The following is a 22093-nucleotide window of genomic DNA, read 5'->3' on the forward strand; positions in this document are numbered from 1 at the left end:
CACAGTGTGTATCATAAATGGCACTAATAACAAGGACATGACATTGGGCTGAAATTAATAATCAGCTGCATTCTGCCAAAAAGTAACACAGTATTTTATGCACAATGTTTAAAAAAGCCTTGATTTTAAAGGGTTTATGATGCATGAAAAAAACTCAGAACTGTTGTGAAATCTCATCAGAAGCAGTGGTACTTCAGACAAAATTCCTAGGAAAACATATTAATGAAATTTTGAACAGACAAACTGAAAGCTCTAATACTGCTGTGTTACTGCAGGAAACATCACAGCAGTTTTATTCTTTCTTCTTATTATTATTCTTATTCCATGCTGTCTTAGTTTGGATATGGGCTTAAAAAGGCAAACTTGCATTCTGATCTGTCCCTTGCTCAGCTCACCTAAACTATCATTTGCAAGCTTGGATAACTTATTTTTGATTGTATAATTTTGAATGAGTATTATTTGCATGTTAAAGAATTAAAAGAGATAAAAATTGTAATTCTACAATGAATAAAATCCCCTATTGTTTCAGTGGTTGCTGTCCTTCTGTTTCAATCAATTAAAACCTGAATGGCTCCCATAGCTCAGAAGGAAGCACTTAGACAAGGATGGTAGGTATTCCATAAATGCCAGGAAACACCAAAAGCGAACCTGCTGAGAAAGACAGGTGGTCCTGCCTTTCTCTATAATTTCCTTCTTTTGCTAATGCTGGCCTAGACAGATATTTTCCTGTGGTATCTGGAAAAACATGCACAAAGGAGTTAAAGACAATGAACTGACCGAGCAACCACTTTCCTCCCTCTGTCCTCCAATCTGGGGCCTGGCCTGGATGTGACATTCTTGGTCTGAACAAGTTCTTTGGGGAGCCCAAGTCATGGAGGGGGGAAACTTAATCTGACTGAATTACACATTTATTCTGCTTCATTTGTTCAAGAAAGACACATCAAATCAGCCTTTCTGCATTAGTACATCATCTTCTCTCCTTGGGAGGGAGGCAAGGAGATGCAGTACGTGCTGTGTAAACCACAGTAGCCATGCAACCTTGTTCAGCTGCGCAGGAGCACCTGAACAATACAAAGGCACTGTCAGGATCCATATATATCGCTTCATGGCCAGGGCAGCACAGTATGGACACAGGAGAAGGAATACATTCCGCCTACTGATCTGTTCAAGACCAGCTGGAGTGGCAGAGCTTCTCCAAGTTTACCCCACAGATTAATTGATGAATACTTGGGAGGTCTCAACTCAACCAGGGTATCCACTGCAGATAGAGTAGCCACCAATCCACATCATCTCCAGCTGTTAATTGCCCAATGCTAGGCTGAGCAGCCATAGGCAGCTGGGGGGGACCACTAAGGGTCATTGTTTCCAAATAAAATGGTTACTTCCCTTTTCACCACAGTGAATGGTGAGCATATGTGGGGTGCTACCTTGGCAGCTATGTAGTGACTTCAGTCCAAACTTCTCAAAGGTCGCCTTGCACATCCAATGTATCAGAAGTACAAACCTTTCTCCATCAATCTCAACTGGAAGCAGCAAGTCTTTCATTGAGCTTTTCACAGTACCCTTCCTGTAATCCTTCCTTGTTGGACTGTGAAGATCTGTTCAGTCCCTCTGACGTTCTCATCATCACTGGTATGTAAGCCTCTTTTCCCTCCCTGCAGCCTGCCAGTCTGGAAAAGGAAGCAGAAGTGACTGGAAGTGGTTGCTAAGATGGTTAGTGTGGAAATGGCTGTGCAGAAGCAGGGACCAGCCTGTCTGCAGACGATGGAGAGATGAAGTGGACTTTAACCAGCCTGACTCAGGGAATGGCCATGAGGAGTATGAATCCCCCCTGTCTAGAAGCAGCTTCATCACTGATATCTCCTGCCTTGTAGAGATACTGTAGAGCATCCAAGGGTTCAAGAGCTGTCCTGGACCAACAGACATCCAACCGAGCAGTTCTGCAGATGGGACAGGCATGGTTGAAGCCAGGAGTGATTTTGCAGCGTAAAGCTCCATATTGCACATCTGTCTTGTGCATCCTGCTTCCTTCTTCCTGCTAAGGTGTAAGGAGAAACAGCAGCAAGAGACAGAGATGGATTTTTCTGGGTGGGTTTTTCGCAGGCTTCACACCCAAAATTGGGCTGCACATGTCCATGCCACAGTACCTCTCTGGTGGGTTAGATTTCCCCCAGCAAGCACGAAGCTAGTGTAAACACTTGTGCGTGTAGTTTGCAACTTGAGAAGTGTAAAAGCGTGTAAAAAAAAACCAAAACAAGCCTTGCCTGACACAAAGTTATGCCAGGCATGGTGAAATGCAACATCACCTATACCAGCACAGACCTGGCCTTAACATGATGTGAAATCATGGTATAATGGCTTTTGCAGAAGCAAAAGATAAATCTTGGGGAGGACGACACATTGATGGACCTTCAAATTTACAGAACTTGCAACATATTCCAGCTGAAATGGGGACTGACTTTGTTTTAGATTTGCTGTTGGAAGAGGCAACAGATTTGCAAGGCAGGAGATTTAAGTTCCCACAAACTTCTGCTCTTCCCCTGGAGTTCAGCATTGTGCGAAACTTCCAGCTACTGATTATTTCTCACCAGCTGGGTTTATTTGCCTGTACCAGTCAGTTCTTTTGAATGAAAATCATCACTTTTCCATCAGTTACAGAATTAGGGATAGCGTGAATCCATTGGGAACTGACAATGTTCAAAGCATGTCCGAGTGTGGTAAGAAAGCACAGGGGAATCATAGGGGAATTTCATACTTTGGGAGACAGAAAATGTTATTTGGTGAACTGGGAAACTACTTTTGAAAATGCATGTAATTTAATTGTTATAACAAATCTAATTACTAATGTATTAACTGATCACAGACAAGTATGTTTGATTCTGTGCAGATCATGCAGTGAAAACTGATCTGCCTGCCAAAGAGCTCACTACACAAGAACTTTATAAACTAGAAGAGCAAGAAATAAAGTACCCATCCAGCCCATTTCAGTTTTAACCACATCAGTTAAATAACCCAGGACATGTACACAGCAATTATATTTACCAAAGTATTATTTTCAACTTCTGTTTTTGTGGGTTGCTACTTTGATTGAAAGCTTAAAAGGAAATTGCATTCAGCAATTCATCTGTTGGAAGTGCATTACAAAATCACTTCCTGTATGCCTCTTGCTGTGTTCCTCTGTTCCTCACCTAACTTTGCTTGGGAAGGTCACAACGCTGGTGAACACTGTGCAAGTTTTCCTTGACAAAAAAAGCTCAAAATGAGGGGAAGTTCACATGGGTTTTAGTTTTCTTAAAGCTATTTTAATTATCTATTAGCAATTAGATGTAATTTAACTGCCATGCGAGACTTGTAATGTGAGCAGCAAAGATGCAGTCAGCAACAATAAAAGCTTTATTTTCCCTGGCACAGACCAACAGATAAACACGACAGCACCTCACTTTAAGCTGCCCTATAACCCTTTCCATGCTACATATACATGTCTCTTCCCTTCTAAATCCAGTTGACTTCCTTAGCCCTTCCAAAACAACAGTTGTGCGTGATTCAGTCTGGGAACTTTCCTATTGCAGTCACATATTCAGGGAAGTTTTGGGTAGTAACAGTCATGCTTCCAGATCAGTCCAGAAGGACAGAGAAGAATATTTGTAATCTGTCCCACTCTATATGCCCCACAATATCAGTGCCATTCACTAGAAGAGCTAGTCATTATCTGCCTTCCTAGTTTCCAAAGCTCCCATTTATACCCTTGGACATTACATACCAATCACATTTGAAAACCCCATGGAAAAAGAAGGAGAGGGAAGTTAAAACACCTTATGAAATCTCACCCACTTACCACAAAGACAAACTCAAAGTTCTCAGACAAAGACTTATTGACTTTCACAGAAAAACAGGAAAAAACATCATTGGGTTCACTATGAATTGCATTTTCAGTAAGATCTTTGAGTCCATCTAACAATGTTTTTAGCTGCCCTAGAAAATTATGATTTGCAATTGTGAAGAGTTCTCAAGGAAAGTATCTGTTGCCATGTCTTTCAGCAATTTCAACAATGAAACTGTATTACCAAGAAGCAACTTTGTTCTTTGCCATGGCCGTTACGGTTGTTGTATCATTGTTTCTTCTTGGTACTGCCACTTCTCAACCAATTACATTTTCACATGCAGTCACTATTACTCCCTGTATTGCTTCTCCTGAAGAAGTCTGGATGGGATCCTCGCCACAGCACCTTTTGACCCTGTGGACCTCCTACAGCAAGAACTTTCAGTATTCTGAATTTCAAATTCTCGCTGGAGACAGCTGTTCCCTATTGAGAGCTTGTCTTGGGATTAAACTGACCAATGGTGCAAAGCCAGTTCTTGAATGAAGAGCAACTTCTGGTAGAGATGAAGGCTGAATCTATATGGACACAGTCTCCGTCATTTGTTATATTGATGTGAAATCTAAAAAGCCAAGAGAAAAATAAAAATTAGAGCAGAACTTTTGTCTAAATATTAGAAGACCTGTTTCTTATTCTTTGCAAAACTGGGTCTTTAAGACTGTGGAGAACAAAGTAGAGAATGACTTAAAATCAGCCCTGTTTCTCATCGGGAGGATCAGAATTCATGTGCATGTGAAATGCATGGTGATGCTTTGATGCACCTTCTATTAAAGCAAGCTGCTTTGATCCCCACAGAGATATACCACTTGTACTTCAGAGTCTACAAAGTCTTGTGAGCACAAAAGGCACAATTCTCCAGAGCAGCACAGAGAGGATCCCAGCAGGACCTGTGGCAGCAGTATTCCTCCAGTACAGACTGGGGCCTTGCCACCTCTTCCCACCAGTTTTGCTGAGCCTCTGCAGAATACACAGGATGTTGCTGCAGAGAAAGCCAATCTCCGGGATACAAAGTGGGCAAAAGCGATGCCTTCTGAGACACAACCCCTCAGCCCGGTGACCTTCCAACATGGTCCTAAGCACCTCAGTTGGTCTTTGAAGGCCCTGTCTATACTGGCTGAGTGTTGAACTCTGCAAGCTAATTAAAACAATTTATAATGTCTAACATCGGTAATTCTTCCTAATAAGGCAAACGTTATCCATCTCATATAGCAGGATCATACAGAAACAAGTTACTCTAGGCATAGCCTAACACCTATGCAACCACACGAAAAAGCAGGCAATGATGCCCCTTCCCCACTTCTCTGGGGACATAACTAGTTTTATTAGCATACTATTAGCATTTTTACAGCCATATGACAGCCCTCATTTGGTAAGTTTATGCCAGTTTACCTACAGTGGAATATGTAACACAGAATATACTTTTCTACTTGGACAAAAAAGCTACTTCCCGCATAGTACATTTGAAAGAAAACTCACAAGTTTCTGTCAAATGACTCTCCATTCACCCAGAAGAATTTGTTTCCTTTTCTGCGCAGCCCAATCCAGAAGTCTGTTACGCGTATTCGATACATTATAAAGTTCTAGACAAAACACAGAATAAAATGACATATGGCTATTAGATTTTTTTGTTATTATGATTACATAGCTTTTTGTATAAAAACTGCACAGATATAAACAGTGTCACAGAAAATACAATGGTGGACTTTTTTTTTTTCCACAGGTCACCTAAATTTAATTAGATGAAATACTAAACGAAGTCCTACATCCATTACTATTAGTCAGTGAGGTCCCAGCTATTTAGCTGGTAGTCATCCAGAATGTTATTGACCATCCACTTATACCCTGCCCCACCTTGTCATTAAAAGCACCCACATATGTCATCAGAAATACCATACTACACTACAAAATAGTCAACTAGTACAATGGTTTCACTGTATCACCATGAGAATGGCATTTCAGTATAAGGGCATGCATTTAGCAGAGACACAGTGCCCAACTTGGCACAGGTTGCCTTGACTTTTTACATCACTGTAATTCCTTGCATGTCATTTATGATGTGTCTCTGTCAAATTCAAGCTACACATTTAAAGTCCCCCAACTTTCCAATTTTCACACTTTTATTCTTGACACTAATCATAACGTAATGTGTGACTTTGTCATGTTTTCCTGTTCCTTATATTCCTGACTGTAAAGTCAGCTGGGACTACCTGAACCCGAACTCCAGGACATTTGAGGCCACACACACAGTTTACCACCTGCATTATGAATAAAACAAAGTCTTTCTTAATTCTTTCCTTACGATCCTATAAGCATCTCTGAAGACACATTTGCTGTAGTGCTATTTTCTTTTGTTTTTTCTCAGCCATAAAGAACACCCTGAATTGGCAGGAGACTACAGGAGACTTAAAGAACACAGTAAAAAGAAAAATGGTTTGAAAACAACAAAAAATACAGGTAGAACCTACTGCATGAAACAGGCATTTTCAATACCATTGGTCCCAGCATTGTATAACCACAGCAAGTCTTGGACTTTTGTGGAAACAGAGAAACTGACTATTTTGCACAGAACTAACAACGCATTTCTGTTCCTCAATTGGCCTCTAAACCATTTGTTATGTTAAAGAAAGCACCTGTCCTTAAAAGAGTATCAAGAAGATAAAACATGTAGATGTGCACCACTGGTCTGTAAACCCAAAATTAGTTTAGAGTTATACCTAATGTGGGAATTGCTGTTAACTTTGATACTTTTGGGTACCTTGGAGAGGGATGAATGTCAAGAGGGTGTGAGGAGAGAGGACAGGCTAAATCGTCTAACTTAAAATGCATGCATAAATTGCCAGTTTAAAGAAAACAACCACACCTTCTTTATTAGTAATGAGGAGTCACAACTCCATTTTTATATTCTTTCAGGCTTTACTTTTAATTTACACGTAGTTTGCCTTTTAAATTCCTGAAAAACCCTCTAAAGTAATGAAAGAATTTCTACAGTGCATTTTAGTGAACAGACCATGTTGCACTGAAAAAGTCTGTAGGTTGTACGGACTTGCAGCAAACAAGTCTGCCACGCAGTATGCTGCATTTCAAGCCATATAAGGGAACAAGCGATGGCGTTACAGACGCTGTTAGGGCAGCAGACATAGCTCTGAATTCAAGGTGCTGGACACCTTACCAGCTCTTGGTGGCTGTCAATCACTGCAAGGGAAGCTCCGTAGGCAGAGCAGGACTCCTGACCGGAATTCCAATCTGCCATGGCTGCTGAATGATAGTAACACTTCTTCTTGTAGTACAGCCAGTCATCAGGGCACGGCTCCAGGTGTGGTAATTTCAGTGGATCTTTTGTTCAAATGAAGAAGTGAAAAGAATGTCACTTTCTCATTGTTACATATTTAAAATACAATTGTATACACATTTACAAATCCTGGACCTGCTTCCTCCAGCTTAAAAATATCTGCAGATTGCACTGAATTAAGCAGGAGATGGATGAAAATAATACAACTGTGCTCAGTCTTAGTTTTTTCAAGTTACACCAGCTACAGTGGGTCCAGTAATCCCTGTGCATGTGCCAGCAGACAAACTCAAACATGTGCAAGTGCAAAGCTCCAGAGTAGCTGGAGACACCACAGGCAAGACCATCAGGGCAGAAGGCCATCTTTGACAAAGAGTGCAAACATAGACACTAGTTACCTACTGTGAAGCAGCTAAAATTTGACCCTAACCAGTTTCTGGTTCAATGTACTCAGTTGCAAAAATAACTCTACAGGCCAGAGCCAAGTCAAGTTAAGAAGTCAGTACTGCCCCCCTAACTCTGCTTATGGCTCTGTCATTCCTCAGCGTTTTGCCATGCTACAGGTACAATGAACCCTGAGAAATTAAGTCAGTTTAATGCTACCAGAAACAACTGCCTAAAGACAAGCCGTAACACAATTTAGTTTCACTTTCCTTTTTGTGGAATCTCTCTGTCTCTGTAACAGCAGCCATGACAGTATGTGTGGGAGAACTGAAAACCAGTGAAAACACGTCTTATCCCTCAGCAATGAAGAGATAGCATAACAAAAGAGAAAGGTACTGAACTTCTCTTTCCAGAGCCAGGGTTTTTTTAAGTAAATGCACTCACTCAGAGTAATCCATGTTAAGAGTAAAATCACAGCAACAGCAATGACAATTCCTGCAATTCTTTTCCAGAAAGAGAGGTGTGAACAGATATCTAAGGAGAGAAAGAAATGTTAGTGCACGTCAAGGAATAAAGCATACGTAAGGATCTGAAGACTCGGGTCAAAAAACCCATGCAGAGGTACATTAACTTCATTAAGATCCTCTAAAAACTTGCAACTACCCCTGAAACCACTGGGGAATGCAGAGCTTCGGTTTTTCTAAAACTGACGGCAAGTCTAAAAATCAGATTTCCAACCCCTCAGCAACACTCTCAGAACAGACTCCCCCGACTACTTCACGCCCGCCGTTTCGCCCTGGGAGGGACGGGCGCTCCCCTGCCCCAGCCAGCCCCAGCCCGCTGGCTCTCCGGCCTACGCCATCCCACTCCGCTCCTCCTGGGCACGTCGGGGGTCTCGCCGCAGCCCCCGTCGTCCCCCTCCCCCCCCCCCCCCCCCCGCCCCCCGCCTGACTCACCCGTCCGCGCTTTGCCTCTCCGGTGAGTCGCCGCCGTCCCGAGGAGCCACTTCCCCTCCGGTACCGGCTCCACCCGCACCACCGGCCGGCGGGCCGTGGGGGACCTGTCCACGGGCGGCAGCCGGGCCAGCAGCGGGTCGGAGGTGAACCGCCGCCGGAGCCGCCGGAGCCGCCGCAGCTCATCCCGACGCCAGGACCGGGAGAGCCGGACGTGGCCGCTGCCTGCCTCCTCCATCGCCGCCGCGGAGCGGAAGCTTCCCGCGCCCTTTCGGTGTCGCTGATAGGAGGTGCCCGCGGCGGGGCAAAGTGAGGCGCGAAACAGGGCCCCGGCGCCCACGGCGGCCCCGGGACGGTGCCGGTAAGGGGCGGGTGGGGACCCGGGCAGCGCCCACCGGGGTGGGCGGGGAGAGGGGCGGGCAGCGGGATGGGGAAGGGCCGAGTGGACGCGGAAGCCCCGGGAAGCGGGAGACTTCCTTTTCGCAGCGCCGGGAGGAGGTAAGGTGCTGCCGCCGGCGTGGCTCAGGCCGGAGGCCTGTGTGCGCTCCCCGCCAAAGAGCCGAGGGGCAGGTGGGACTGAAGAGGAGGAGAATGTACTGGTTTAAAGCGGGGGCGGCCTGAATGCCCGCGGTTCATCTGCCGTTGCCTTGTGGCCTAAAGCAGACGGGGCTCCCTCCTGCTGGTGTTCCCTCCGAACGCGAAAGTTCGTCGGGAAATGTGAGAGCAAACTCCTCTAGCTAAATGAGCTGTCGGAAATGGAACTGGGTTTTGTGGCTCAGTGAAAAGTTGCTGGCCTTTAGGCTGCGTGTCTTTCTTCGGTCTTCCAAACGTGCTTTGAAGCGCTTTTGGCAGCATTTGCCTTCAGGAAAAGCCTTGTGTTGCAGAGAGTGGCAGCTCGCCTCAGCCCCAGCGGGCTGTGTTGCTCACTGTTAAGTCCCAAAAGCCAAGGGTGTGGAATAGGCTTTTTCCCTGGTGTGGACGAGAAGGTTTGGGAGAAACTCCTCTGTGGCTGGAGTCAAAACCAGTGCCTTTTCAGTGCAGTAACAAGGCGTAGCAGGCTTGCTGGAGGCAAGAGGCGCAACCCACGAGCAAATATACATTCATGTACCAAACAATGAATATCCAGGCACTAAAATGGACAAAGTGTTTTGGGGATGTGCTTGGGGTAATCAGAAGAGTCTTTGGGGACAGAGCACCTTATTGGAGAACGTAATTCTAAGCCTTAGTTTCTTTCTGCTTTTGTAGGGTGGACCAAGAACATGTGGAGTCCAATTCTTAGAGATATTTGGGCACCTAGTTACTGTTACAAATTTGTGGAGTTGAGGGAGCCTCTTAGACATGTGCCAATTAACATTAATAATAACTAATTAAAGATGTTGAAGCCTTTTCTAAAGAAGAGTGTTTTGGGGTTTTTTCCGTATTATAACCTAACTCATGAAGATGAATTCACATTTCTGCCCTGATGCAATAAAGTTTATAGCTGCATACCCCTCTCTGGGTTACTTTTTCTGTTAAATTTGTGTCATTGAAAGTGGGATTTAAGAAAAACTGTGAGGAAAACATCACTCATAGGAGTGAGCACAAAAGGGTACAGTGAACTTCCCTCTGCAGACCGGGTTCATCCTCACTTGGGAAATTGCCTGAGCTTTTCACATGCAGACAAAACTACTTCAAGCTACATAGTGCTGAAGCAGAAAGCTCTGGTTTTTGTGGCATTTCTCTCCTGCCTTGATATGCCCCATCTCTTCCCTATCACATTGTTCACATCTGCTCTATCCTTCCCTTTCCCTCCATTACAGTCTTCATTCCCCATTGCCCTTCTCCCTGGGAAGGAGGGTATGTGCAACATATCAGAGGCCCACCTTTTCCTTTTGGTGAGCCTCAGATATGTTGCAAAAGCTCTTTGTGTTCTGTTTGTTTCTTCATTTCTCCATCCACCCTGCCCTCACACCCTCAGGTACAGGCAATAACTAAGGCAGCTTTGGGATTTCTACTATTTCCACTCACTTACAGACAGCAGGGGAAGCACTCATTAAACAGAGCTTCTTTCTTTGTTTACCAGCTGTAGATGGAGTCTGAAGATGAACCGGACACTGAGACCACCTGGATGGCACAGGCACGTGTTGGGACGACAGAATCCACTAATGTCCAACAAGACGGCAGACAAGAAGTGGCAGCTAGTTCATGGGTGTGGAAGACAAGGAGGTGCTGTAAAGAGTGGTTCCTTCAGTCAAAAGGTAAGACTTTTTTCTATGGTGTTAGGTAAGACACCTTCCTGCAGGAAGTCTGACGTCTAGCTCTAAATCTAGTTCCAGGTCCCCTGGCTTGGACAAGTCAAAACTTGCGAGTTTATTTCTAGGCAAAGCTGTAGTCACAAAAATTAAGAAAACTGTTCTGTTTGATCCAAGTGTGAATTGTTTATGTTTGATCTTTTTGTGTGAAAATGAGCATTTTTCCATGTGGTAGCTTACCTGTATGAAATATTCTTGGATAAGATGTAGGAAGTGAAGCCGAACCTCATTACAGAAAATAGTTCGTGCTTTTGCAACAGATGAGTTTGCACATCTGCATTGAAATTTGTGTGTGAAGGACAGCTTGTGACAAAGAGAAAATACATTTGATTCAAGATGACACCCAGACTCTGAACCTCAGTCTTCAATGTTTGAATTGCATGAGAACATTCTCCTGTTTTCCAAATGTGGATGTAGCTTGATTTGAGTTAGTGATCATAGAATCACAGAATGGTTTGGGCTGGAAGGGACCTTAAAGATCATCCAGTTCCAACCCCCCCTGCCACGAGCACGATCACCTTCCACTAGACCAGGTTGCTCAAAGCTCCATCCAGCCTGGCCTTGTACGCTTCCAATGATGGGGCATCCACAGCTTCTCTGGGCAACCGGTTCCAGTGTCTCTTCACCCTCACAGTGAAGACCTTACATCTAATCTAAACCTACCCTCTTTCAGTTTAAAGCCATTATCCCTTGTCCTATCACTGCATGCCCTTGTAGAAAGGGATGACCTACGAGTTCGTAGCCTCCAGAGGTTATTGCTAAGGGGTTTGCAAAACATAGAGGAGATGATAAACTTGAGACTAAAAGGCTTAAATTTGCTGTACAGGGATCTGCATATCTGTGGAAAACTTTAGGGTGTATGTGGATTAAAAATATGTGAAGTAGGTAATAGTTGGCCATTTTATTGAACAGTCTAGTTACATAAATGTCAATTCAGGGTGCCTTGTTTGACTTCAGTAGTGCTTTGTATCTACATACTTGGAATTTAAATGAAAGGCTATCCTGCTGCTGTGTCACTTAATACTGAAATACAGTCTGAGCCTAAATGTTCATATATACAAAACCATTATGAACTTCTTTTTCACAGTCTGTTTGTTATGCCTAACATTTGGATTTGTGCTGATGGTCATCCTCACCTTTGTATATGGTAAGCTTTCGGAACATTTTCTATTTGAGATATATTTCCTCTGACTACTGGGCTCTAGGATCACGGCAGTCAAGCACACCGACATCAGTATTCTGCAGTGCCTGCACAGTCACAAAACCTGGGACTTCCATTGCTATATCAGTTGTTTTCATGTTGGTATAAGGCTGAATAACCCCCAGATAGAATTTAAAGGAGAGAGAATTCTTCCTACAGATAAAATCCAGATGATTCAGCTGTAAGCTGATTTTTTTGTTTGTTTGTTTTTGCTACATCCTTAGAGCTCTTAAGAGTATAGTTTCTTGCCTGGCCATGCATTTGGTGTCTTGCCTGTGCTTATCACTAGTAACTTACCTGATTATACCAGCCAGTGCACTAAGTCAGCATCGCAGCTCCAGGCACAGACTGGGGGCTTATTGTGTGGGTAGTTCATATATCCGGTCTTGAGGGGTCCTTTATTGTCACATGTGGAAGACAACTTCATAATACAGCTAGCTTGTCTTTATTACAAATAGACTTTAGGAATCATTCTTCCTTTTTGTTTTTAAAAATCCGTTTGTGTTACATACTGTAGTTTTAAGAAGAAGTCAGCCTTACTTTGCACTGGCACAGTAGAGGCCAGAGGTGCTCCTGCTCTGCTGTCCCATGCAGAACTCTTCTATAGGAGCAAAGGCTGTGCTGCCAGCAGTATTACCTGAGGTATCCAAGTCACTGGGTGCACATGTGTCTCAATGGAGCCTCCACAGCCCATCTGCACAGGGAACTCTTGTATCTCTGCCTTAAATATATCTTCAGTCTGCCCTCTGCAACAGCATGAGGTACAGTAGTGGGGTCCTTTGCACATACATAGAAATGAATGGAGGACGATAGTGACATCTGTCCCCGTTGATTTTCCTTTCTTATCTTAGGCTTTTATTTAAATGAAATCAGTCACATTTTCTTGGAGGGGGGGAGGGCAGTGCTCACAAGTGACTTGCTAAGGGGTCTCCAATTATATATAGCAGAGTAGCTGTTTACAAGGGAAAAGAGAGCAAGCATGGCAACAGAAGGCTGCAGAGTCCAGGAGAGCAATTCACTTTCTGGAAGCCCTTCTACTCACGTAACGTCCAGTTACTTTCATTTCAATATTAGCCATCTCCAAGCTTAAGCAGTGGATAAATGCACTTTGGGTGCAGAAAGTTTGGGGTTGATCCCAGCAGGATGACCCAGGAAATACACTTTATACACTGTGTGAGCCTGGGTGTGTAACAAAAGACACCATGCTGCACAGAAAAGGTCACTGTAACCATTCAGTGACGATCAGGGCAGATTATTTTTGTTTGGAAAACAGAAATCAAAGTAAATGCAAATTAATTCTCTTCATTACAATAAATTAAACTCAGCACTGAAATAAAACATGCCAGTGAGTCTTGTCACGCGCATAAGAGCTACTGTGACAGTAAGAAGATGAAAAGAGGGCATCAAAACATGCTGGGGAACAACTCTAATGAAACATTCTCCAAACAATAGGGATTTTTACCTCTTCATTAACAGACAAATTTAATTAGCATCATATCAACACCTAATTTACTTACCTTCACACAGATTTATTAAACAATTAAAAGTCTGATACAAAACCAAAGCAACTTGTCTTGATGAAGTATCTCAGCAGTTGTAGATACTCAAGCAGCTTCATTACTTAAAATTAATTTGATCAAGAAATTAATAGTATGAAGTTTGTTACCCTATTACTGGATTTAAAAAGTGTTGAGTATAAATCATCTATTGTCAATGCCTCTAATTCTGTAAAATTCAGGAGTGTTTTCCAAACCCTACTTATTTTTTACTGATTGTAATAATTAGGCTGCAGCCCCCAACTCTCACATTTCTTATCTGAAAACATGCCTGAATGGCAGGGAAGGTTAGGACCGTTGCCCTTCCTTGGCTTCTCTTCTGGCATCTAGTGTGGCATTGGCTTTCAAAAAACTACGTTTTAGATTGAATTACTCTGATGAATGCTAAGAATTTACCAGGTAGAAATTTTATTCTCTCTTTTCCTTTGTAGCTCTAAAACATGAGACATCTCACCACGGAAAATTTCCTTCTGAACAGTGTCCCAGTGAGTGGATAGGATACAAAAACAAATGCTATTTCATCTCAGAGGAGGAAAAAAACTGGACATCTAGTCAGATCTTCTGCACTAAGAATGAATCCTTGCTAGTCATTTTTGAAAACCAGGAAGAAATGGTAATGGGAAAAAAACCCCAACGCTAAAACCAGACACAACTTCTGTATCTCTCTCTTTCCTTGACGAAGCTTTCGATTTTTTTTTGCATGCAATGCTTATCCTTTAAGTCTTTGTGAAGTAACCAACCTGTGTGAATTCAGATATTGGGAAGTACCTGCCTTGTCACTCTAGCTGGCTGTCTGCAGCAGGTGCAGCAGCAGTACCAACTGCCCCACACTGCTTTGGTGCCTGGATTTGACTTGAGTGACTATGAAAAGCTCTTTGTTATGAGTCAGTTTGCATAGTTTTACTTTTCTGTCCTACGGACCTGCATCTTCAAAGCAGATATGAATCTGTCCAACATCCAGTACAGACAAATAAATGGATACTTTTTTTTCTATAAGAAACTGAACATTTAAAACCATTTCTCAGTGTAGTGGAAGTTATCCGTCTTTATCTGCTTACATCCGTTTTTAGATATGCCTTAATGCCTCTTGGAGAAGCATGCTTATACCAGTGGTGGCAATATACCCCCACTGAAGCTGGTTTGGACATTTTCTCATGCTAATAATTTTCATAAAATACTTTGATTTGTCTGTATTGTGGTCCAGTTGCACTGAGTCGGTGAATGCTCATGACATCTTGCTACTGCATGCTACTAAAACTGTAACATGCTTTTAAGATCTGCTGTCTTGTTGTCAGTGAGAAACTCCTTTAATCAAAAAGCTCATTATTTAGATAGACTGACATTTGAGCTTTCTTGTTACTGTGATTGTGGAATAGAGCTCAAAAGGCTACTTTTCCAGTTGGCTGATACATATTAGTGGTGTAGCAGATACTGAAATAGAGGAAACCTCAGTGGAATTACACAGATTAAGTTACATCTGAATTTGACTTGAGCTAATAAATATTTTTACAGCTACAAGAATTTCAGCAATGAAAAAGACGCAGGGCCTCGTTTGTAAGATATAATATATTGTTCATGTATGAATCCTTACCGAATGTGATCTCTCATTTTATCCTATCATCAGACCCCTTTGTTTGCCAATAATTCCAATCATATTTTCCAGCTTGTCACCTCTCCACAAGCCCCTTCTGCATTGCTGCTCTGTGATTGATCACCTCTTACCAAATTTATAGATGCCGCTCTTTATTTTGCATCTAAAAGTTTCGCTTCTAATGCAGTGCCTGTGATACTCAGCTGATAACTGGCTAAGCAGAAATTGGTGTTATTTAAACTGCTGCTTAAAAACGTTATACCTGCAAACTGTAAACACAACTTAGGAAAGAAAAGCACAGGAACACTGACTTTGGCTTACCAGGCCAGACTAGTGCTCTGTGGTATGCGTTGTCTGGTCTCCAGCATTGGATAGCATGAGTCACACCAGGAGAAGCTACACCAAAAACTGCAAAAATGGCCTTGGGAAGTTTCTTCTGAACTGTATTGAAAGGAAGTTGCTAGGGATGAGTGGAGGAGTATAAGGGTTCACTCTTTCCGTGTCCATTAGAGTTCATGCTGATAGCTAATATTTATCTCATTTTTAAGTTCACTGAGTCTAATGGTAGACAGCTTGTTGCAGGGAGTAATACTAACCCATTGCAAGTGCTGTTTCTGTTCTCTTCCATCATTCTTTGCTGTGTTTGGTACAGGTTGCTGCAAACTTCTGGAGCAGTGAACTGTCTTCTTTATCTGTACATCCACAGATAAAAAAAGATAAATTTAAATAATTTAAATAATAATTGGGAAGGGAAGCGGTTCGCATATAGCCATCTGAAATGCTGGAAACACCTCTGTGTACCAGCCTATTTAGACCACGTGGCATATGTAGAGATTGATAAACGCATATATAGACAAACACAAGCAATACCTGGTGTTTGGGTATTTTTGTGTTTAGTGAACAGTAAAAATTTTCAAAAGTACAGAATTTAATAACTTCACTGAAGTTTATGATACTATAAGGCTCAATTCAAAGGCAGAATTAGGCTTTTAACTCTTAATGGAATGCTTATGAAAGTGTTCTAGATGACTGAGTCATGAACTAGTCCTCCTCAAATGTCACAGGAGGAATTTGCTTCTCATTGTGAGAGCTCATGTTGACAAAAATAATTTGGTTTTTCCTAGCATTCTTTAGCTAAGCGTTTGCAAATAGAAGACTCCTGGATTGGATTGCACAAGAAAGGTGAAAGCTTCTACTGGGAAAATGGTGTTGCCTTGAAGGTGGACTCGTAAGTTCCTTGTGATTGTCTAATATGTACTTAAGCAAATGTAGAATTAAGGTTTACAATGTTATTTCTATCAGGATTCTTTTTTTTCATGTGATTCATAACTATGACCTGGAGAATGAGCTCTTTGCAATTGCTACTGATCTAACTCCACTAGCACCAATGTAGAGAAGTCCTTGATTCAAGAAGGGTTTTTTGGTAGCTCAGCGTATCAAGGTAATGTTGCTGATCATCCCTATTTACCTTAATTTATACATATTTATTTTATATTAGAAATATTAGATTTTATTATGTTATTATATTAGGTGTGTAACATATTATATTATATATTTATATTAGTGTGTGGTCTACAAACAGCTCTGCATCAGGCCCATCAAACAGCAGTTCTCCTTGTCTTGCTCTCCAGAGCATTTATGACCTCAGTAATTCTAGGCAGGATATATCATAAGCTGTTTTTTGTCTTTCCTCCTGTTACTGTATGATACCTGCTATGGACTGTTCATAGAAATGGAGATTCGTGCAACACTGTGTGAGCTAAACAGGCTTTTCTTACGTGATTTATCACTCACCTTGCGTTTAGGAGCTGAAACTGCCGTATCACAAGGGACCAAAGTCAAGTGGAAGCTACTTCAGCAGAAGTTTTGTTTTGCAGCAGGCTAAAATATTTGGCTCAGTAGTAGAAATTATTTAGTAATGACTGTTTTCTTCCTGTGTTTTTTCAGGTTCCAGATATGGAATCACTCTGAGTGTGCCTACTTGGATGACTTCACTATTTCTACATCAGCATGCTCTTTGCCCAGGCGCTGGATCTGTGTCCGACCCCCTAAAACAATGACTTAGATCTTAATTTGATATTGGCAGTTAAGACATATCCATTGTACAGTCACTTTGGGTAGATGTCAGGCCTGCTGAGCCACGCTGTCTCAGACCATCTGGAAGCCTAAGACTGAGAGGATTTGTCTCAGCTTCCAAAATGCACTTCTAGGTCTTCTGTCCTAGGACAGGAGAGGAATGTACATAGTCCAGTTTACAGATCACCTACAATGGAGTCTACCAGTGCTGGCTGACAAAGCTGAAAGTTCACTGGGATTCCTGCTAGTCTTATGGTGTTAAATAAGGATCTGTTTTGTGTTCTCTGTGCTCTCAGCAAGTTGCCTTGGGGATACACAGCAGCCAGAGACACCAGCCAGCCAGCATGCACACCTACAGAAACAGTTAAACCAAGGCTCTGGTTTCTCTGAAGATGCTTTGTGCTCTGCTGAACTTTGTACTGACTGACTATTTCACTACAACATTTCTGTATCTGCCAGTCTTCTGACCTCGCCTTCAGCCCCAATTTATCTCTCTTACTGCCTTTTATTTCTGCCATGACTTATTAATCTTATGTTTTTCCTGTTAAACTTTTGTTCTTTTAAGTGAAAAAATACACTCAGTTTACACCCCGGACAGTCTGTGGCCATCGCTGTCATCATCACTTCCTGTGGCTGGAGTGATGGGAAGTTCAGTACTTATCAAAGGAAGGGGCTCACAAAGACTTAGCTACTCTGCCTGCTTTTCATGGGGGCTTTCATAATTAATGCTTACTAGGTTTGTTCGTGCCAAGATTTGAGCTTGTTCAAAAAAGGAACAGGTGCCCCCCACCCCAAACCAGAAGGATTATTTATCACCAGTTGCATTATCTGCACATCTAGAGCACAGTAATCTGAGGAAAAGGGCATGTTCAGTGTTTTTTGCACCCCCTGGAAGCAGTGTTTTATCTGTGCAAAAAATCTCCTGGAGAGTGTGGAGTTTACTGATCAAAAAGTGTCACGGTCCACTCAGTGGACTCGTGATGGTTGTTTGCTGTGATCTCGAAGTGCAAAATTAAGGCGACCACGCCAAGGGTGTTTGCTACAATCCAACAATGAAACTTTATTGTTTGCCCGTAAAGTGGCGTGCGATGGGTAAAGAAAAGGAAAGTGAAAAGTAAAGTGAAAAGAGGAACGAGATCGATAGCTACCACCACGGGTCCAAGGTGTCCCTATGGTCCCAGGTCCAGGCAGTGTCCCACTGGTCCTAACGATCGTTGGGGTCCTTGGTGGGGGAAGCTTCCAAAGTTTGGGTGCTGAGCCCCTTTTTATGCCAAGTAGCACACCTTGCTCCTCCTCTGTATCTCCGCCTCTTCTTGGCTCCATCAATGCTGATCAGTCCTTCTTGATAACGGTTCTCAGGCTTGTCCCTGGCACCAGAGAATGGCACGGCACTCTTTAGCCAAAACAGAGCCATCTTGCCTCTGCAAATCTCCCTCCTTCAGCTGTTATCTCCCCCCACAAGGTTTCTAGAAGGCAGAAGCAGATAGCAGCATCTCTATCCTTTTGCTGTTTCCTGCCAGATGCAGCTCTCGTCCTTGCTCTGTCCAGGGCACAATGACCTTACAAGCCTGGCATTCCATTTCCAGGATCATCAACTGCTTCTCAGGCAGGCTGCTGCAGACTCATGTCAAGATGTTAGCCTAACTTTCGGAGTCCATATTCCTGATGACAAGGTTGAGACAATGCTGTTTTTTGGACCGACTCTTGCACAAAGTACAGGAAAAAAGTGTTCTGAGCAGACAGCTGTAGCAGACTGGGACATGAGAGCTGCCACCGTTGGCTGGTGCCCCTCTGCTGAAGCTTCCCAGGCATCGTCAGCACAACCTCTCAGCTGCTCCATTCCTGGGGTGGGTGTGAGGGGTCTACATTAGTTTCTCACAGTTGTACTGTGTTGCAGAAATCTCCAGCAGGTGGGTAGAGTGAGCAGATAGCTGGGGGCGATAACTTCCCTTGCCTCAGTGAGATCTGCTGGAATTTCAGTTGGCTAGTTACTGAAAGGACATCAGCAGAGGGTTGTGCATTTCTCTACCACTTGCATCTTGCCTGCTGCTGATGATAGAGCCATAGAAACATAGAATCATTTAGGTTGGAAGAGACCTTTAAGAGCATCAAGTCCACCTGTAAATGATGTAGCAGCCTGGTAAGAAATTCCTGCAAAAGAGCCAATATATACATGGTGCTAAAAGTGAGAGGGTGTCACTGAATTACTTTTTGAGATGCTGTGTGTAGGGACACTCGTCCTAAATAAGTTCCTACTGATGCCAACTTCACACCCAAGTGCTTCCACAGCCCACTGCAGTCAGGTTATCCCTGCTTTACACTGGTGCAAATCAAGTCATAACTCATACTCTGCATTTCAAAAGCTGTGCAGGTTGTTACAATCTATGGAAATAATTAATTTTGATACAAACCGAATACTAAGAGGAATGTAATGAGTCTCAAGGACTTGCAATGTGGAATACTTCCTGGGAAGGGGCTTTCTGAGCGAGGAGGAGGAGGTATAAAATAGTTCGAGGCTCTTAGCTGCTGTACCTTGTATGTTCCATCTGGGATTCTGAGACAAAAAGTAACAAAGAACTGTCTTAAATAAATTGCACTGGAGTACAACTGCATATTCTGTTTTGTGTTTGTCTAGGCTGAACTAAGCTATTTGCTGTTACCAAAGGCCTTCCCCATGCTGGTAGTTTTCAAGGATCATTTTTATAGTTAAAATAAAGGTTTGACTTGAGATCAGGAGCTTTCAGGCAGCACAAGCAGCTGGTATGCCAGTCAGTGATATTTGCAGACAGATACTCCTTCAGCTTGTTCTTCTGAAATTGGTGTTCAGGATTAAGTGCTGAGGACATATAATACATAAACACAGAAAGGTGCTAACGGACAGAATTATGCAAGGGTGACTTATAGAGCAACAGTGACACTCACACAAGCCTATGTTAAATAAACAGGCATTGCAATAACTGATTCAAACATTTCTAGACAGAGATGGGAAAGCCTAAATGTCTAGTCATGTGTGATTCCTTGAAGTTCAGTAGAATTGCCATTTTTTCTCATAGGTTCATTTGTAAGCTGCATAAGAACTCATTAAACAGATCCCTTCCTTGCAAGTATCCCAGTTTCAGCAATTTTCCAGCCATGCATGGTAAACCTAAATAATAGAAGACACTTCAGAGACATGCCAGCGTCAAAGCCAGCAGTCATTCAAATTAAGTCTTCAGTCTCCATTTCTATTCGGAGGTTGTTTCTATTTTTTTTTTTGCCCACATTTGAATTTTGCCTCTGCAAAATTACAGATCTTCTTCCATTTGGGGAAAGGAGAATCTCTCCAATGTGCATGCATTCTGCAGCATCTTTAAGTAGCAGGTATACTACTGTATTGTCATTAGAAAAAGTAGCACTGCAGTGGTAGTATATGAATCCAGAGTGATTGAAAGAAATTCTACTTCCACCAGCTACCAATAGATGAACGGAGAGCGTGACCCACTGTAAATCACTAGCACTTCCCGAAGGCGTCAGTTTTGCAGGTTACAGAGGCTCACTGAATTGCGTTTATTTCAATCACCAGAATCGAAGCTGATGTGCTGCTTAAGGCTGGTTTCGAGGAAAGAAATTCCTCTATCCCAGAAGGAGGGCATTTTTACCATGTGAATTGTAAGTTCTCACTATCCAATGAAAGTAAAGGCATGTCTAGGAAAGTACTAATTCTTGGACTGGGGAAGAAAACACAGAGATGACTACTTAAGCATCCAAAGTTCTTAAATTGTATTTTATTCTTATATTCTGAAGCCTATATATTCTATATCCTACCTTATAATCTGTGTTGTATCTGTATTTTAAATTTCTGTTCCTGACCTTTCTCTAGTCTGCCTTATCAGAACCTCAGGACCAACAAGTGTAAAAAGGCAGAAAAGTGGATTGCTTCTGGAATGTGGGAAGTGATGTTTTATATTTTGGGGATGAGAGGAGAGATTAGCAATGTGAGTGGTAGGAAGAGGGAAGGAAAAGCACTGGTTTGTGCAGTATGGTCCAACCAACCAACAGATCAGAAATAGCCTGTAGGAGCATCTACTTTCTCCTTGAATAAGACAAAGAACAAGCTGTTAGATACTTCTGTCCATGTTCAGGTAGAAGAAGTGGTGGGAATGGAGATAGAAGTCATATGGCTATAACCTTGACATTCAGACATGGACTGGTTCAAAGGACTTGCAAGTGGCATACCCTTGTTCACTCACTGCAGTTATAAACTAAAATTAGTAGGGAAAACAGAACAGACATGAGGAAAAACTAGTGAATGGTGAGATTTGATTTTATCTGTATGTTGAGGTGGCTGGGAAGCTGATGATACACAGCCCTCTTGATTTTCTTGTGACATCAGATGGGCTTGATTTTTCTTGTGTTAATAAAAGGAAAAATGGCATCTTAGTCATTTTCTCATAATCCACTCCCCTGTCAAATCTCATTAGGGCCAAGGAGGCTGAAGCTATGAAGATGAATGTCCCGTACAATCCATGTGCATATGGAGCTGAGGCTGACCTGAAAAGAGATGGACACAGCTTCTGAGGTTTGATGTTCTCAGACCTGAACAGGGTGAACATCACAGCCCTCCTGACGCAGCAGGTCTCCAGGACTCACAGCCCCTGTCGTTCAGAGAGGGGAAAAAGAGGTGGTGAGGTAGAAACTGTCTTACGTGACACCACAGCAGCCAGGCAGCTAGGCTGTCCCATTGCATTACACAACCATGTGGTAGCTGCAGGGGCAGGGCTCTGAAAAAAGCAACTGCAGGAGTTTTTTCCGTCTGTGTCAGGGCTAAGGGCTATTTACACCCACAGAGACCTTTCTTCCTTTCCTTGTTGACCCCAATACCCATGGGGGGTCCATGG

General features: G+C 42.8%; 2 protein-coding genes across 2 annotated transcripts; one reads left to right on the forward strand and one right to left on the reverse strand.

The window, feature by feature from the left end:
- Nucleotides 1-3375: 3375 nt before the first annotated feature.
- LOC147416297 (uncharacterized) lies at nt 3376-10314 on the reverse strand. Its single transcript, XM_086460981.1, has 6 exons — nt 10299-10314; nt 8505-9077; nt 7993-8082; nt 7048-7211; nt 5355-5458; nt 3376-4440 (listed from the first exon to the last, which is right to left on the reverse strand). The coding sequence occupies exons 1-6, from the start codon at nt 10312-10314 to the stop codon at nt 4305-4307; spliced, it is 1083 nt and encodes a 360-aa protein (XP_086317107.1). The 3' UTR covers nt 3376-4304.
- A 255-nt stretch (nt 10315-10569) lies between these two features.
- LOC104342930 (C-type lectin domain family 2 member B-like) lies at nt 10570-17219 on the forward strand. The gene is made up of 5 exons (XM_086460991.1): nt 10570-10738; nt 11880-11939; nt 13981-14162; nt 16265-16368; nt 17088-17219. The coding sequence occupies exons 1-5, from the start codon at nt 10570-10572 to the stop codon at nt 17203-17205; spliced, it is 633 nt and encodes a 210-aa protein (XP_086317117.1). The 3' UTR covers nt 17206-17219.
- Nucleotides 17220-22093: the final 4874 nt, after the last annotated feature.

This window comes from Leptosomus discolor, chromosome 1 (genome assembly GCF_034619465.1).
Source record: "Leptosomus discolor isolate bLepDis1 chromosome 1, bLepDis1.hap2, whole genome shotgun sequence".
In the NCBI taxonomy this organism is placed as follows: Eukaryota; Metazoa; Chordata; class Aves; order Leptosomiformes; family Leptosomidae; genus Leptosomus; species Leptosomus discolor.

Excerpts from the sequence above, each read along its gene's own strand:
- LOC147416297 (XM_086460981.1), bottom strand. Across the intron at positions 8,083-8,504 it reads GAGAGGCAAAGCGCGGACGG|ATATCTGTTCACACCTCTCT; the intron begins GTGAGTCAGGCG and ends TTCTCTCCTTAG. Across the intron at positions 4,441-5,354 it reads GAGTCATTTGACAGAAACTT|ATTTCACATCAATATAACAA; the intron begins GTGAGTTTTCTT and ends TTGGCTTTTTAG.
- LOC104342930 (XM_086460991.1), top strand. The coding sequence starts at position 10,570 with ATGGAGTCTGAAGATGAACCGGACACTGAGACCACCTGGATGGCACAG. Across the intron at positions 11,940-13,980 it reads CATCCTCACCTTTGTATATG|CTCTAAAACATGAGACATCT; the intron begins GTAAGCTTTCGG and ends TTTCCTTTGTAG. Across the intron at positions 16,369-17,087 it reads GTTGCCTTGAAGGTGGACTC|GTTCCAGATATGGAATCACT; the intron begins GTAAGTTCCTTG and ends GTGTTTTTTCAG.